At 48.9% G+C, this 14,627-nt stretch overlaps 1 protein-coding gene across 3 annotated transcripts in view; it reads right to left on the reverse strand.

Annotated features, from left to right (window-relative positions):
• Window positions 1-14,627, reverse strand: part of NCAPG2 (non-SMC condensin II complex subunit G2) — a 50,857-nt gene that overhangs the window by 14,040 nt on the left and 22,190 nt on the right. For 2 of the 3 annotated variants that reach the window (XM_045837784.1, XM_045837786.1), the window contains exons 12-21: window positions 14,223-14,402; window positions 12,822-12,974; window positions 9,963-10,185; window positions 9,641-9,744; window positions 4,324-4,497; window positions 2,377-2,447; window positions 1,334-1,487; window positions 1,068-1,241; window positions 240-356; window positions 26-166 (exon numbers count right to left, since the gene is read on the reverse strand). In XM_045837784.1, the coding sequence (XP_045693740.1) occupies window positions 26-166; window positions 240-356; window positions 1,068-1,241; window positions 1,334-1,487; window positions 2,377-2,447; window positions 4,324-4,497; window positions 9,641-9,744; window positions 9,963-10,185; window positions 12,822-12,974; window positions 14,223-14,402 (1,491 nt within the window). The remainder of the gene's footprint in view (window positions 1-25; window positions 167-239; window positions 357-1,067; window positions 1,242-1,333; window positions 1,488-2,376; window positions 2,448-4,323; window positions 4,498-9,640; window positions 9,745-9,962; window positions 10,186-12,821; window positions 12,975-14,222; window positions 14,403-14,627) is intronic. The other variant, XM_045837785.1, reaches the window with a different exon arrangement.

A 14,627-nucleotide genomic window follows, 5' to 3' on the forward strand; every position in this document is an offset into this window, starting at 1 on the left:
GTAAGGATAAAAAAAAAATTCTAACCTGGATAATCTGCTGATAAACAACCCTATGACGCTTCAAATATTCTTCCTCTTGATCTTGAATGAAAGATAAAACTTTGCTCTCCAACCAAAACCCAGTGTCTTCCAAAACGGACAGGTACACTTTCCCTTCTGAGCAGAACTGTCCAAGGACAGAAAGGCGACTTAGTAAGGGAGCGGGTGTGGCCCCGGGAAGGGGGTGGAGACAGACGCACCCTGTGCTGGAGGTGGATGCTCAGACGACAGTGCAGGCTGAAGGCTTGCAGGGCAGCTGCTTCGGTGAAGTACTCGGCTTTCCCACCAGGTGACTGCAGAATCGATTCCAGATCCACCTGTAAAACGAAACACCTGCGGCCACGTCCCCACTGACAAGGCACCCCCCCCCCCATGTGCGGCGAGGGCAGCGGGGAGCAGTGACACCCAGCTGCACGAGGAGAGGGAGGCCAAGCTCCAGGGGTGATTCTGCAGCACAGCGAGGCTCCATGAGAGATGCACAGTCTCCCTCCTCGGCCCCTGCAGACTCTCCCCACTGAGGGACGAGAGAATCACCTTTTAGTTCTTGCTTCAAGAGCCTGAGGAATAGACACGTTGAAGCTTTTCCCCCGGGACAGATTCCGACCTGCCCTAGTGAGGGGCACAGACAGCCCTGTCAGGACAGACCAGCCAGCTTGGAAAAAGGAGAGGACCTCCAGCCTGGACTCCTGACCGTGAGCCTCCCAGGAGCACTGCGGTGTCTGCTCGTGGTGACGTGGAGGGAGGGGACACCCCTCTAGCACGTCATAGGAGGAAACGCCACTTGTGCCAGGGACACTCCCCCACTCTTCCTAGAAGTCACAGGCAACCCTACTGCCTACACCTATTAGTCACCTGAGTCTCATGTCCTCATCTGCAAATGGAGGGAGAAGACTAGATAGCTCTCCACGCCTTTCCAGCTGGGAGAACTTTCACGATGAATATGAAAAATTCAGACCTCACTTTATCCCTCCTACTATCACATAAGGTCACCAACCTTCAGGGTGTCCGTATCTGCTCTATCAAGTTACCTTTGACGTGTCAAGTGCTTTCAGAAGCTGGTTCAGCTTCTTCCGGGGAGCGGAGAGCAGGGACTCTCGGTTCTTCGGGTGGGTCAGCAAATACTCCACGTAAACCAACGCCAGCTGGGGCTTCGCGGGGCGTGGGTCGTGGATCTGCACCTTCCGCTTGGCTGCCGAGTGCGTCTGAGAGAAAGAATGCAACAAACTGACACACGTGTCCGGGAAAGCATCTACTCTGACGAAGCCCCCTCCCCCCAGAGGTGACGTGAGCACACCTTTCTCTGGGGTGGCTCTTCTGGCAGCCAGTCGCAGACGAGTTCCAAAATGTGTCCCACTTGTCCCCAGGAGCAGAGACAGTCTAACAGAGTGGAGTAGCTCCTGTCCACTGCTCCTTCCTCTTGGTTTCTTAACGTGGAAATCACACTGCAGCTGAAAATGTCAAATACAGCAAGTCAGAGCCAACATTTATTTCAACACGACCTCCTCCTTCCCTAAAAGGGGAGGGAGACGAAGAAGCTAAGAACTGAGGGCACGTAAGTCCTTCCTGCCACAGGACCTTCTTCCCTGCTGGAACAAACACACTGTCCCCCACCGTCCCTACAAGGCTGAAGCGCTCACACCAACTGCCGCGTCTGGAAGTGGCTGCGGAGCCCGAGCGTCAGCACATCCCAGAGCGCAAGCCGCCACCGAGATGTTCACGTGAACCCCACTTTCACTCCCGTGTTCTCTCTGCCAGCCTCCAGAGCAAAGGCTCCTAACTGGGGGCACTGATGCTTGTTTAGCTTCAAAACATTAACTACCCCATCAATACAAATAAAAATAAACCATTTTCCCCAAGCTAATAGCCAGCACTCTAGAGTAACACTGTCGAATAAAAAATACAATGTGAGCCACAAAGCAGGCCCCTGTGTCATTTTAGATTTTGTAGTTGCCACATTTAAATGAAGAGGAACAGGCACATCTCATTTAACCCAATGTACCCACACTGTCACTTCACATGTAACAAATAAACGACTGGTGAGACATTGTACACTCGTGTCTCCCATGTGCACGTGCATCCTGCACGCACAGCACGTCTCAGCCCCGGTGGCCACATTCCCGGGGTCGGCCACACTGACCGATGCGCCCCGGGGGCAGCAGCCCGAGCACGGTCTGGTGCCTCAGCGTGTCAGGCTGCACAAGTACCCCGACTGAAGGCCCAGAGACCCCTGGCTCCATGCAGCCTCCCCAGGATTCCTGGGCAGCTCCAGGGCCCGGGGGCGCCACTGAGCACGGCTGTGGCAAGGCCCCCACCTCACGGCTGTCCTGCACAGTGTACCTGAACGCTGGCACGGCGGAAGGCGGCATGAAGGACATCAGCATAAACAAAGGCGTCTTGCAGCGGTCATCCTGAAAGCATTAAAGGGAGACAAAGCAAAAGGGTATTTAAACACTAGGATGTCCCGACACCCTCCCGTTTTCAAAACTTCCCATTTTCAAGGGGGCTCAGCAGGAACTGCGTGAGTAAACCGCTGCACTCAGTGGGAACCCCGACACGTACAGGAAGCCTCACGTTTGGTGACTGTTCTCCCAGCACACAGGCTACTCCACTGCTCTGTGTGCTGCACTGATTTGTGCCAATGTTTATTAAGTGCCTAATGCATACCAGGTACCAGGCTAGAGCCTGGGGCTACATCAGTAACCAGAACATACAAGACTTCATGCTGTCAAGGCCCTCACTTCTATTGTAAAAACAACACTAATAAAAGGAAAAAAGTCACCTGCATGCCCCTGGGATCCTGAAGATAAAACTCAAGAGAATGAAACTCATTAGAGAAAAACTTTTAAATAAAATAATCAGAGTATCTTTAGGAAGGCAGGTGAGCTTGATGGAAAATGTTGCAGGCATTGGAACTGCCTCACAACACCCAGTCCAATCAGACTCCAGAAGCTCACGGGAGGGAGCAACAGTTTCCTCCCCGCAAATCGGGCAAGGCCCTGGGAAGAGCTGAGGGCGGCAAACCACGCCAGGCCGTCTGCAGCACCTAGAACACCAAGTGCTGCATAAACTGCAGCCACACGACTGCTGTCTGTATCACAGCAGCAGAACACAGTAAGAAATATCCTTGGTTTGTGGAGAATGATGGATCCTACATAAAAAACAAAACAAACCCCCAATTTTCCTGAAAATATACTTGAAACAGAAACAGAAGCAACATCAAAATATGATCTGCAAAACTTTGCACTCAGTTAAGAGTGAACTCACCCCTCCCCTAACAGAGAAAGAAAATCTTTTCTCCATGTCGCAAAAGCAAACTGGCCATTACTGCTGATCCCGCTCCGGACCGTTCACTCGCTCACAGGCGGCCACGCTACCCTCTGAGCTGCTGTGGGAAGGGAAGCTCTCTGGCCAGAATCACCTGGAATTCAGGGAATGAGCTGACTGCCTCCCTCGGGTTCCCAGGTACCCCCGCCGCTCTGCTCTAGCATCTCATCCAGTGTCCTGTGGGTGCCCAAGCTTATCTCCTGAGACCATGCTGGCTTCTCAGGCCCGTGGGATTATCTGTGCTTCAAAAGTACCAGGGGCTTTGGCAGCCTATGTTACTTACTTTCCCGGACAGGAGAGTTTGCATTTCAGAGGAAGAACGAAGCCCAGAGCCATGCCAGGAACAGAAACACAACTCGCAGAAGAGCTGAGAGTAAATTTTCCATGAGAACGTAGTTCCTAAGACCTGTGGTCTCGCCTCATTTAGACTATGTTCTCTTTATAATTGGGAATAGTTTGCATTTTTGACTATGTTTTTGAAATATAAATTCCCTTCAGAAGTAAAGAAATGAGAAGGCTCCCTTCATGCAAGAAGTTGTTGCTATACCCATGGTGTCCCCGAGGGCAGACACAGCCCAAATACTCCAGAGACACACTCGCTCACAGTGTGGTGTCAAATACCGAAAACTGCCCACACAGCTTAGGCGCTACTGCATCTTCATGCTTACACACTCCTCTTTCTCAATTCCCAGCAGAGCAAACTGGACTCCAAAACAGTGTCACAGACCTTCAGAGAGACAGAAAAACCGGGAGCTTACCCTCAACGTTCCCGGGGGTGCTGGGGACATGACACTGAAAGGCACGAGGCCTCTGCCCTCAGGAAGGCTAGAGGCCAACCTCCCCCCAGGGAAGAGCCGGCTCGGCCCCTCCTTTCCCAGACGAGGCTGGCACGTCGGGCGCTTCTGCTAACTCCGCTCCAGTGTCAGATCAACCCGCCTGCTTCCAGACGTGCAGTCTCACCTGGAACACTTTCAGGTACTCGGGCAGCACACAGGCAAACTTGTCGACGGTGTAGAGCCTGGCCTCCTTGTTCTTCTCCAGGCTCCGGTGAATGCTCTTCCAGAGAATCACGACGATCTCCAACAATCCCGACATGGACGCAGCGTCGCTGACTGACAGGGTTTTGTCCAGAACCTAAGGTGCAAATGACGTTATTGTGAAAGAATCAAATCGTAACAACTAGTATGACAACAGCACTATGTTTAAAAGCACTTCTCAGAACTCTAGACCTAAAACAGAAATGTAAAGAATATCAAGTCTATTTTCATGTCAGGAGTTTATTCTGTATTTGACAACCTCTAAATGGTAAATCCATTTTTTGTCCCATATCCCCCCTTTAATTCCCCTCCGCCCTGCATTCCCCCCTTAGTTCATATCCATGGGTCATATATGTAAGTTCTTTAGCTTCATTTCCTACACTGTTCTTAACCTCCACCTGTCTTCCACCTAACGCTTACGCTACTTATTCTCTGTACCTTTTCCCCCCCTCTCCCCACCCACTCCCCCAATGATAACTCTCCATGTGATTTCCATTTCTGTGATTCTGTTCTGTTCTAGTTGTTTGCTTAGTTTGTTTTTTAGGGTCAGTTGTTAATAACTGTGAGTTTGTTGTCATTTTACTGCTCATATTTTTTATCTTTTTCTTAGATAAGTCCCTTTAACATTGCATATAATAAGGGCTCGGTGATGATGAATTCCTTTAATTTGACCTTATCTGAGAGGCACTTTATCTGCCCTTCCATTCTAAAAAACAGCTTTGCTGGATAGAGCAATCTTGGATGTAGGTCCTTGCCTTTCACGACTTGGAATACTTCTTTCCAGCCTCTCCTTGCCTACAAGGTTTCTTTTGAGAAATCAGCTGATAACCTCATGGGAACTCCTTTGTAAGTAACTACCTCCTTTTCTCTTGCTGCTTCTAGGATTCTCTCCTTAGTTTTAATCTTGGCAAATATAATTATGATGTGCCTTGGTATGTTCCTTCTTGAGTCCAACTTCTTTGGGACTCTCTGGGCTTCCTGGAAGTCTATTTCCTTTGCCAGACTGGGTAAGTTCTCCTTCATGATTTGTTCAAATAAGTTTTCAGTTTCTTGTTCTTCCTCTTCTCCTTCTGGTACCCTTATGATACAGATATTGAAATGTTTAAAGCTGTCCTGGAGGTTCCTAAGCCTCTCCTCATTTCTTTGAATTCCTGTTTCTTCATTCTGTTCTGGCTGAATGTTTCTTTCTTCCTTCTGGTCCACACTGTTGATCTGAGTCCTGGTTTCCTTCCAGTCACTGTTGGTTCCCTGTACATTTACCTTTATTTGACTTAGCATAGCCTTCATTTTTTCATCTAATTTGTGACCATATTCAACCAATTCTGTGAGCATCCTAATTATCAGTGTTTTGAATTGTACATCTAATAGGTTGGCTGTCTCTTCATCGCTTAGCTGTATTTTTGGAGCTTTGATCTTTCATTTGGGCCATATTTTTTTCTTTCAGCGTGCCTATTACATAGTAAAGGGCGGAGCCTTAGGTGTTCACCAGCTCTGGGCAACCCACATCTGTGTTGTGACGCTGTATGTGGGGGAGGGGTCCAAGAGGGAACAATGCCATTCGCTGCCAGTTTTCAGTCACTTCCCAATACCCACAAGGAAATTGGGCCCTTCTGGTGCTGATTCCTGAGTGTGTGGGCTTGTGTACGTTCTAGGACCCTGTGGGTCTCTCCAATCAACTCTCCTGTGAGGCTGGTAGTTTCTCCTGCCACCTCAACACCCATAGATTTTTACAGTCAGAGGCTTGGAGGCTTTATTTCCCCAACCTGAGGCTTGGAACCCCAGGTTGTGTGGTCTGTCTCGCTCCCCAGTTGTTCCTCCCGGTTTATCTGCACGTGAACGTGGGACGGCCCAGTCCGCAATCTGCCGCCTTACTCGGTCCATCAGCCACAGTCTTGCCCTGAGTCCTCTCCACCTGGCTGCCCGTCTCCACCCCTCCTACTGGTCTAGATGAATGTGTCTTCTTTAACTCCTTGCTTGTCAGACTTCCATACAGTTCAATTTTCTCAGTTCTGGTTGTTTTTTGTTTTTAAATTTGTTGTTGTCCTTCTTTTGGTTGTGGGAGGAGGCACAGTGTGTCTACCTACACCTCCATCTTGGCCGGAAGGCAGTAAATCCATTTTTGAAAGCTCACCCAAGAAATAATACATTCTAAATCAACCCTACATCTTTTTTTTAATATTAATTTATTTATTTCTAGACAGAGGGAAGGGGAGGGAGAGAAACATTGATGTGAGAAACACTGACCAGCTGCCTCTTGTTCCTGGCCCAACCGAGGACCAAACCCACAACCCAAGCATGTGCCCTGACCAGGAATTGAACCAGTAACCTTTCACTTTGCCAGACAATACCCAACCATATCAATCAGGATGACCCGATATCCTTTCAATAAACAATTTATATAAATTTAAAACTCTCTAAAAATCAAAACGCTTAAATTTGTCACCATCTAGGGACACAGCACACTAGTTAGTAAGAAGTGTGCTTTTTCTTTCCTTTATCTTCTGACTGTTCAAGGAGGGTGCTTCTCACCACAGGGCTCACTGTGAACAGAATGGACGCAGGGGGTGGTGACAGACCTTGATTTACTCAGTGTCATCACTACTGACTCGGTGACTAGACGCCTGTGCCCCGGGCCGGCAGGGGCAGCACCAGACTCTGGTGTGATGACTGGTAACAACCGACCCCACTCATCACGGGCTTCCTTGGATCGCTTTAAAAATAATATGCCCACTCTCACTGTCCCAGCGTGTGCTGGCAGCAAGCAATGATTGCTGCTCTTTATCACCTCAATGTGTGCGGCCTGACCCACACAGTCTCTCCGATAAATCCCCTTCTGCCGTCGCTGCCAGCTGCACAGGCACGGGCCCCACCCAGACCGGCCGACAGAGCCCTGTGGTGACTGCAGCAGACAGTCTGCGAACCTGCAGGAAGCTGACACCATGTCCTGAAAGGGGATCAGCTTATGTGCTACCTACTCCAATGTAATGAAAAATAAACTTGATTAATGTGCGCACACAGAAAACACAAAAGTAGTTTCTATATAGTTACATTTTTCAATGAGCACTTAATACTATGAATGAGGTATGGCCAGTCAAATTGAAGAAGCAATGAAACTGCCAAAGTCTGACTGTAAGAATACAAATGCCAGATGAACAAAATTTTATCCTGTATTTTTCTTTTTACTGCTCTGATATTTAGCACAACAGCCTTATCACGAGAGTCCCATAGAAAGCCATCACTTCTTACAAAAATGTGCCAAGTGCCTGAATGAGTCCTCATTCAAGAGGAAGCCAACCTTTTATTTTAGCAGAAACATCTTTGATTTTTGTAGACAGCAATGAAAAAAAAAAAGACAGTTCAAAAACTTTTGCTTTTAGTCTTATATTCCTAGAATGACAGTGTCTATATGACGAACTATGTCATATAGTTTCTAGCATAGCTTATAATGAAAATACATTATTTCAAAACCTTGTGTTTTCTAATGGTAGCGAAAATGACTTAAAACGTCATAAAATGCAAGCTTTCTCATTGACATCTCGGTTTTTAATAATGAGACTGAAGGATTCCTCCCATGTTTAAAAGTGGAACAGTCTCACCTGTCACCTCCTAAGTTACGCCCCTGCTCTTTCGCAGAACCATCTGCACCATCTGCACCATCAGCACGAGTCTGGCCCGGGCCGGCCCAGGCGCTGGCTCCGCAGCGGACGTCTGCTCACCACCCCCTGCTGCGCCCACCACACGTGCTGGGGCCCCCTCGCCCGGCTGGCGTCTTCGGCTAAGGTTTCTAAAGCTGCATCTGCAGCGACGGGATTGCTTCCCCGAAGAGCCCTGCCCACCCAGCCCACACAAGGAGAGAAGAGCCCTGAAGAGGAATCCATGTCCTACCAGCACGGAATGCAGGGCCAGTCCCCAACGCTCTCGGCTGAGGGTTCCCCAAATCCTGGCTCAAGAGGCCCATGAACTGATGAGTCTGTGCTCAGGGTCCACTGTTCAGATGAAATGCAGACCCAGTCTACGCTCTCCTCTTTCTTTGCCCCACACCTGTGATCCTGACTGGGACAGGGCCCAGGCAGGTGGGGAGGAGGCTGCACAAGGCGTGAGTCCAAGGGCACGTGTGGGAGCAGCACTCTCCTCCTGGCACGCAGCTGGAGAGCCTGAGACCAGAGAACATGAAAAGCCACACAGGACCCCTAAGCACCCAGCCAGCCTGGGTTGGAGGTGGTGGACACAGGGCCGGAGCAAGGACAGGCGGACTGGTGCCGGGGCTTACCCAGGGCCAGCACACAGGGCTGCAGTTCAGCCAGAGTAGGAGCGGTCTTCGGTGCCTTTCTTCTCAAGGCCCGTTTCCTAACCTCGTTCAGCACCACAGAACTACCCCTGGGTTTTACTTTCCATGTATGGAAGCACACAAGTGTGATTACAAGCTTAAGACAGTGACCGCAATCATTTTGGCAGTAATTTTGTCTAAGCCTTAAACGTCCTCCTCATGTGCTCTGACTGGTCACTTTGGATTTGGAAGAAATAGCAGCCCAGCAGTGCCTTTGATAAATTACTTTTAAAAGAGAATTCTAAACGCAACTCAGTCCCAGAAATTTAACTCAAAGATGTTTTTACGGCAGTGGTTAAGAGAGCCAGCACGTAACTAAAATATAGTAATGCCTAGAATCCAATCCAGGTATGCTGCCCCCAGGTAGAATTATAATAAACAAAGAAATTTAAAGCAAAGAAAATTTGGGACATGGTGTTACGAATAATAAATTTGCTCTGTATCAAATACTACCCAAACTCCACAAGGAACTACAAAGGATATATAACAATTCTTTATGATCCTCTAAAATAATCAGTTAAAATGTCACACTAAAAGAATAAGTAGAATAAAAGCATTCCTAATGTTGGGATTGGGGAGAATTCCCCCACTCCCCTTGCGTTCTTGAGGCTGGACTAACAATAAGTTGGTCTAAAACCAGATGAACAGGAGAAAGACAAACTTAATGTGTGTGCATAAAGAAGTCCCTCTGAGTTTGGGTGCCAATTAGTGAGAAACACGAAGTTTGGGCTTGGGTGGTAAATTGGTAAAGGGGTGACCTAGTTTATTCGTGGCTTTTGGCCCTGGATTCCTTAACTCCAGCCACAGTGGAGTCCTTGGGGCAGCCTGCCCCGGGCCCCCACTCTCACTCACGTCTAGGGCGGTGGACAGGAAGGGAGAGCGGCCCGGGGCGCCTCGCAGGCGCCCTACTTACGCTCACATTCTCCTTCTCCCGCTCCTCGTCCTCCTCCCGGCACTCTCGGATGGCCTTCTGGATGCAGGCGTTTAAGCAATGGCGAATCACATGTATCAGCTTTGCTAAATGATTAAGACAATAATTAATTTAAGTATTTCTTCAACAAAATTACCTTCTAATAGTAAAGTTATAATCCCAAATGATTGCAAGCGGTGTTTAAGGGACAGCGCCAGCTGTGCATCACCGCAGGGAGCCCTGAAGTGGCCACAGCGAGCACGTGCACCGTGAGCCAGGCCCCATGGGCGTGCAGCAGAGAGAGGGGAGCGCGCGCGGGAAGTACCGATGTTGGTGCAGGCCGTGTGCTCGTGGGCGTGCTGGTAGAACCTCCGGGCGGCGGCGTGGTTCATCTGCAGCAGTGTGACGCAGCGCTCACACCACACCTCCTCCGGCTGGTTCACAGGCAGGAAAGAGTTAAAGATGAGGCTCACCAGGCGCCGACACACAGGCCGGGAATCTGATTCCAGTCGAACCAAAATATGCTCCATGGGGCATATTTTCCAAAACTGTGGAAAGCATGTGTACAAGAGAACCCATCACTTGTTTTTGTAATCTTGAAAATATTTTAAGCAAAATTTCCAGAGCACAATAAAAAAGGAACTAACTTTTATGTTCCAGAAAATCCATTTGGCAGTTACAAAAGAGCGTCAGGGTATGAAGTCCAGCACAGGGACAGAGTCAGCAATATTGCAGCAGCTACAGATGGTACAAGACTTACTGGGCCGATTGCTTCATAAGCTACATGTCTAACCACTGTGCTGTACACCTGAACCAATAGAATACTGTATTCAACTGTAATTAAAGAATTTTTAAAAAATTTTAATGCAGCTATATAGTCTTGAAAACAATTTCAAATGACTATAGGATCTGTGACACTTCTTTGGAGAAATTCAATGAATAAATCCGTGTTTTAAAAAGCAGTAACAAATAAGGTGCCTGAGTATAAGGCTGTGGGGAGGATTAATTATAATTAGCACCACGGCTGACGCATAGTTAATTCAAATGATGGCTGTGATTATCAGTCTAACCATTTAAAATTTCCTAAAACACCCTGGCTGGTGTGTCTCAGTGGACTGAGTGCCAGCCTGCTAACCAAAAGGTCACTGGTTCGATTCCCAGTCAGGGCACATGCCTGGGTTGCGGGCCGGGTCCCCAGTTGGAGGAGTGCGAGAGGCAACCAATCAAGGTAATTCTCACACATAGATGTTTCTCTCCCTCTCTTTCACCCTCCCTTCCCCCTCTTTAAAAAATGAATAAATAACATCTTTAAAAAAGCTTAAGTGGATACCCCATCTCCTACCCTGGGAGATACACCCAGGGCTGCCAGACCATTGGCCATGGGTCTGTGAAGGCCCCTCTCACAAGGCACCGCGCCCCCAGCACCAGCCTACCCCAGGACCCCCAGCCTCCTCCGGCCCGGCCCCGCCCCGCTCTCAGCTGCTGCCAGATAACTGGCAATCAGAGGGAACCACTGCCCTTGGCTCGCAAGCATCAGAGTGGTCTGCTCCCACAGACAATGGCCAAACTTCTAAGCAGGAAATTCAAGACAAGAGGACATATCACAGAATAATAGAAAGAAAGTTGATCCTCATGGTGAAATATTCAAATCCAAACTCCAGCGCTTATCATCTGGAAATCCCGTGAAAATACTCACACTTGAAACAGTTTCTCACCTGTGTGCGGGGGTGCCATCACCAGTACATCTGTTCTCAAGGACCTCACCCTAACGATCACCTGAGTCCCAGAATTCTCAATAACACTCTGAGTCCCTGCCACACCCCCACCCCTGGGCCTTTGACTGTCAGCCTGGGTCAGTCCTCCCGCCCAGGGCCTTGCAGAATGAGACAGGCTCCGGCCCCTCTGAGCTCAGCCCTGTGTGTCTCACAATGGAGGTAAAGAGAAAAGGTAACTCTCCTTTCTCCAACGCTGGATGCAGGAGATCCCGACTCTGTGAACATACCCCCTAGTACCGCAAGCAGGACTGGAAACTGGCTGTCATTCCGACCTGGTGGACCATCAGCCAGACACTCATTCCTGTTAGCTGCCTCTCCACAGGCCCATCAACCTCTGACCTTGATTTTCAAGAGCAAGTGTGTGTGCCCATCACAACCTTTGCAGAGACCTCACCAATGAACCACTCTCCGCCCTGCTGGCCGCTGCAGAGCTAAGGTCAAGCTGAAAGAAGCACCTCATTAAGACAAAAACCCCAACTCGGGGTCACAGGCCTGCTGTCTGTCTTACTGTCTCTTCTGTTCTCTTGAGGAGACCCATTAATAAAGTGAAAACTACTGCCCTCTCCATACCCTCACCAGCCATCACCTCCATAATCCTGTGCAAACAGATTGCCAGTTCGAACAACACTAAACCAAAAGCTTCCCTTTCAGATTCAGAACTGTAGTTTTAATAGGCTGTTAGAACAAAGTCAATCAAAACTACAGCCAGCTTTCTTGTTGAAACGGACATCGTAACTCTAAAACGCACGTGGAAATGCAAAGGACCCAGGCAGCCAAAGGGCTCTGAAAGCAGGGCTGGGGGCTCAGTCACACGCCCGGCCTGGGGAGCTGCGGCGTGCAGGCTCGCGGCCTGGCCCAGGACGGATGGCAGGTGAGCCAGACAGAACCAGTCCAGAAACAGACCACACCGTCACATGATCAGCAACAAAAGTAGCAAGGTAGCAGGATCGGGGATGATAAGGGTATTCTTACTACGTAGGCCACACAAAATACACTTTTTTTAAACATAAAAATATTCACAGTTCCAAATTCGAAGAACATGAAACAATACACACCCAATGCAGCAACATGGCCTGCCCCGAACCCGTCCCCAGACACCCAGCCCCGCACCCAGATGACTGTCACTGACTCCCTGACGTCTTCTGGGCATGTGTGAGGGGCACCTGAGCACATACACACTGTGTGTGCCCCGCTTTACACACCTGGCGTCTCCACCTGCCTCCACTCTTCTACCTCAGAGGCACTTCCTCAGCCACACAGCAGCAGTTCAGCGCACACACGTACCCCAGGCCCTACAGCCGACCTCACACTGATGGACACACAAGCTTGTGCCCACCTCTTGGGCTGTGACAAAACCACCTCTCTGAAGGTGAATTTCAGAGTCACTGTAAGAAGAACCATTTCCCCACCTTCGCGGCCCTCACGGCTTTGACCTTCAGCAGCATCTCCACGAAGGCCACGCGCACCTTCTCCGAGTTGTCGTGGAGGCTGTACTTCAGGGCTGGCAGCAGCTGCTCCAACAGTGGGTGGCTCAGTTTGTTATCCAGGATTATCGGCAGACACTGCGGGAAAAGAAAAAGGTGGTGCTTCAAATGAGAACATAAACTTAAAAAGCTCAGGTAAGAAACCATCCAGCTCCATCTTTACTAGCACTGCTGGTGAAGTAGGTAAACACACCTGCAGAACACAGCACATTTCTAAAATATTTTCTATAAAAACATACTTCTAATGCATTCGTACAGTTTCAATGATTGACAAGCGTCACCCACTATTTCACTCAGATGAGATGAGAGCAGCTATAAAACAATATTTAGAGTGGGAAGAAACACAGAACCACCGCTGGTGGAGTAGCTCCAAAGCCAGCAGTGCCCAGAGCGAAGGCCCAGGACCCTTTATCCACAGCCACAGCACCCCCATGTGCTCTCTGCATCCAGACTCCACCCTCCATGAAAACCAGGGGGCGGCCCGTCTACCAGACACGTACCCGAGGCCACTGCCGCATTCGCCAGACGGACGGCGGAGTGACCCGTCCAAGCTCAGGCCAGGCACCAACTCATCGGAAGACTGATACACCCTCCCACCTTCTCTTTCCAGTTATTAAGAGGATTTTTTATTTTTAAAAGATACCTGTATTTTAAAGCTCAAATGTATATTTACAGGTGAGATGATACAACGCCTGGGATTTGCTTCACAGTAACTGCTGGAGACCAAGGACGGGGCCACAGATGAAGTGAGAATGGACATGCCCTGCTAACCACGGACCATGGATGAGGGGAGGAGTTTTGTAGGTTCTTATGAAAAGTATATACAGTATATCAAAAAAGTAAATTTTAATGTTTAATGGCCTAGGAAAATTTTAGTGCCTACAGCTCCTATTCTAAAATGATGTGCCCATTCCACACACACACACCAAAGACTATTTCAAGTAGTAATTTTTGTAGAAAACACCTTTAAAAAAATATTTTATTTTTAGAGAGAAGGGAAGGGAGAAAGAGAGGGAGAGAAATATCAACGTGCAAGAGAAACAGGGATCAGTTGCCCCCTGGTCTGCAACCCAGGCTCATGCCCTGACCAGGAACTGAACCAGCGACCCTTCACTTTGCAGCACGATGCCCAACCCACTGAGCCACACTGGCCAGGGCTGCAGAAAGTACTTTTAATTCAGTTTGTAAAGCCTTACTTTGTTCACACAACAAAAATGTCAATAGTGCTGTATCTATGCATGATTACGAATGGTTTTTAAGTTTTTCTTTCCCTATATTTTCTAACTGTTCTACAATAAGCACTGCTCACATAACTTAAAATCTTACCTTAAAGACAGAACAGCGTACATCGGCTGAGCTTGTATCAAACGCCAGTTCCCCGGTTACTTTCTTGAGGAGATCGATAAGAATGGTCGGAGGCATCATTTCCCAGTATTTGGAAGTTATTTTACAAACACCAAGTATCCCTGCGGAACGGACCATCGGATAAGGATCTTCTAAAAGGCTCTATAAGTAGGAAGGGGAAAAAGGCTTAAATGAAAAAATGTTAAACTAGTTCACTTTGCATCAGTATTTGCTTTACACATGGGCACTCTGGACGCCCACCACCTGTCAGACACTTCACATCGCAGACACACGGGGCACGCACAGACTCACGACACCTGAGCACGCACCATGCCCGCAGCTGAGTGCCGGCAGGGGACATCCAGACCACTCGGAGGCCGACTCACC

Source organism: Phyllostomus hastatus, unplaced genomic scaffold (assembly GCF_019186645.2).
Source record: "Phyllostomus hastatus isolate PE091 unplaced genomic scaffold, TTU_PhHast_1.1 phas_contig_244, whole genome shotgun sequence".
NCBI classification, from domain to species: Eukaryota; Metazoa; Chordata; class Mammalia; order Chiroptera; family Phyllostomidae; genus Phyllostomus; species Phyllostomus hastatus.